The 1,531-nt window shown below is 44.4% G+C and overlaps 1 protein-coding gene and 1 long non-coding RNA gene across 3 annotated transcripts in view; one reads left to right on the forward strand and one right to left on the reverse strand.

Annotated features, from left to right (window-relative positions):
- Positions 1 to 1,531, reverse strand: part of il17rd (interleukin 17 receptor D) — an 18,178-nt gene that overhangs the window by 3,942 nt on the left and 12,705 nt on the right. For both annotated transcript variants that reach the window (XM_019879318.1, XM_019879319.1), the window contains 4 exons: positions 1,375 to 1,419; positions 535 to 686; positions 387 to 452; positions 254 to 308 (listed from right to left, as the gene is read on the reverse strand). In XM_019879318.1, coding sequence (XP_019734877.1) covers positions 254 to 308; positions 387 to 452; positions 535 to 686; positions 1,375 to 1,419 — 318 coding nt within the window. The remainder of the gene's footprint in view (positions 1 to 253; positions 309 to 386; positions 453 to 534; positions 687 to 1,374; positions 1,420 to 1,531) is intronic.
- LOC109521495 (uncharacterized) overlaps positions 1 to 1,531 on the forward strand; it is a 19,336-nt gene that overhangs the window by 3,298 nt on the left and 14,507 nt on the right. The window lies entirely within an intron of this gene.

Consider the following 1,531-nt stretch of genomic DNA (forward strand, 5'->3'; position numbering starts at 1 on the left):
AGGGCGAAAAAAAAAAAAAAAAAAAAAAAAAAAAAAGTCACCAGAAATTTCATGATGTCATTTTTAGGATGAACCAAGTGTAGAATTTTATTTATGAAATTTAGAAAATATGTATGCATAGAAATATAGCCATACGTACCCCCCCCAAAAAAAAATACGCAAATAATTATACTATTAAAAATATATGTATATACACACAAAAAATATTAATAATAAAAACCAAAATTTGCTGTCAATTAAATAAGCATCTCACCTTGGCTGACGTAAAACTGTGTCTGCTTCCTGGTGGTGTTGCTTTCGTCTCGCAGCTGGGGCACAAAAGATAACATTTGCATCGCAAAGGTGACGAGCAACTCACGTTGACAAGCGGAGGAGCATTTACGTACCTCGATGGTGTAGGTCCCCGGAGTGACGTCCTGCAGGATGCAGGTGGTCTTCAGCTGGTTCGCGTCCTGCCAACACAATTTATTGAACATGAAGAACTTGAGAGCAGGATGGGGGGATGGGGAAGGTTCTGATTCCGTGCGCTCGTACGGGTTTGCAGCGCTGCAGTCGGAAGGGTCCGTCCTGGCGCAGCTTGTAGTAAACGTAGTAGAGATGGAAGGCGAAGGAAGGCGGGGCCTGCTCGAAGCTGACATGGAGCTTGGAGCCCAGCTGGGACACGCTCAGCATCTTCGGCTTCCAAACTGCGCCAACAAAGAAACACAAAGTCTTGTTTGAGTATATTTTTGCTACCGGGCGCAACCCTCGCATCGACCGCGACCACTCCTTTTCAAGCGCAAATGAATCGCTTCGCGCTTCCCTTCGTGCCTGACTAGTTGCTTCTGCACCAAAACATTACAGCTACCCCACACAAGACAGACCTACTCCAGTGTATCTAACCTAAACACTTTGATGCCTTAATGTCCAAAAAAACAAAACAAAACATCCAGACTTACGATCTTGAGGCGACATAATGCCACGCAGCTCCCGAAGAGCGAGCAAAAGGTGGCTTGATGACGCTTCTCGCGCAGTAAGTTCACTGATTTGTTCTCAAGCTATTTTCAACACTTTCAATTCCTTGAAAAACTGCAAAAATAACAGACCAATGGCGCCGGTTTGTTAAAAACAAGACACCGACCATATTTGGACGCAGGGGTTCCGCCCCACCGTGAAGATGCAGTATATTACTTAAAGACAGCTTCATGAACGTTTGACGTCAGCTCTTTGGAATGACTTACAAACTGGTCATAAAATGGGATCCGAGTCCAATTGGTAATGGTTGAGCACTTAAAACGAGTTATTAATTATTACTTATTTTCACATTATCTGGCAAGAAAACACACGCGCATGCACACATGTTTACGGTTATGACGACAAAGGCGAGGAACTTACATGGTTTACAGATCAGGTTTTCTGAGCCCAGCAACACTTCACAGGCTGCAACGTGACAACACACAGCAGTTAAAACACACGCGCACACACACACACACACACACACACACACACACACACACACACACACACACACACACACACACACACACACACA

The sequence above is a fragment of the Hippocampus comes genome, unplaced genomic scaffold (genome assembly GCF_001891065.2).
Source record: "Hippocampus comes isolate QL1 unplaced genomic scaffold, H_comes_QL1_v1.1 scaffold44, whole genome shotgun sequence".
NCBI classification, from domain to species: Eukaryota; Metazoa; Chordata; class Actinopteri; order Syngnathiformes; family Syngnathidae; genus Hippocampus; species Hippocampus comes.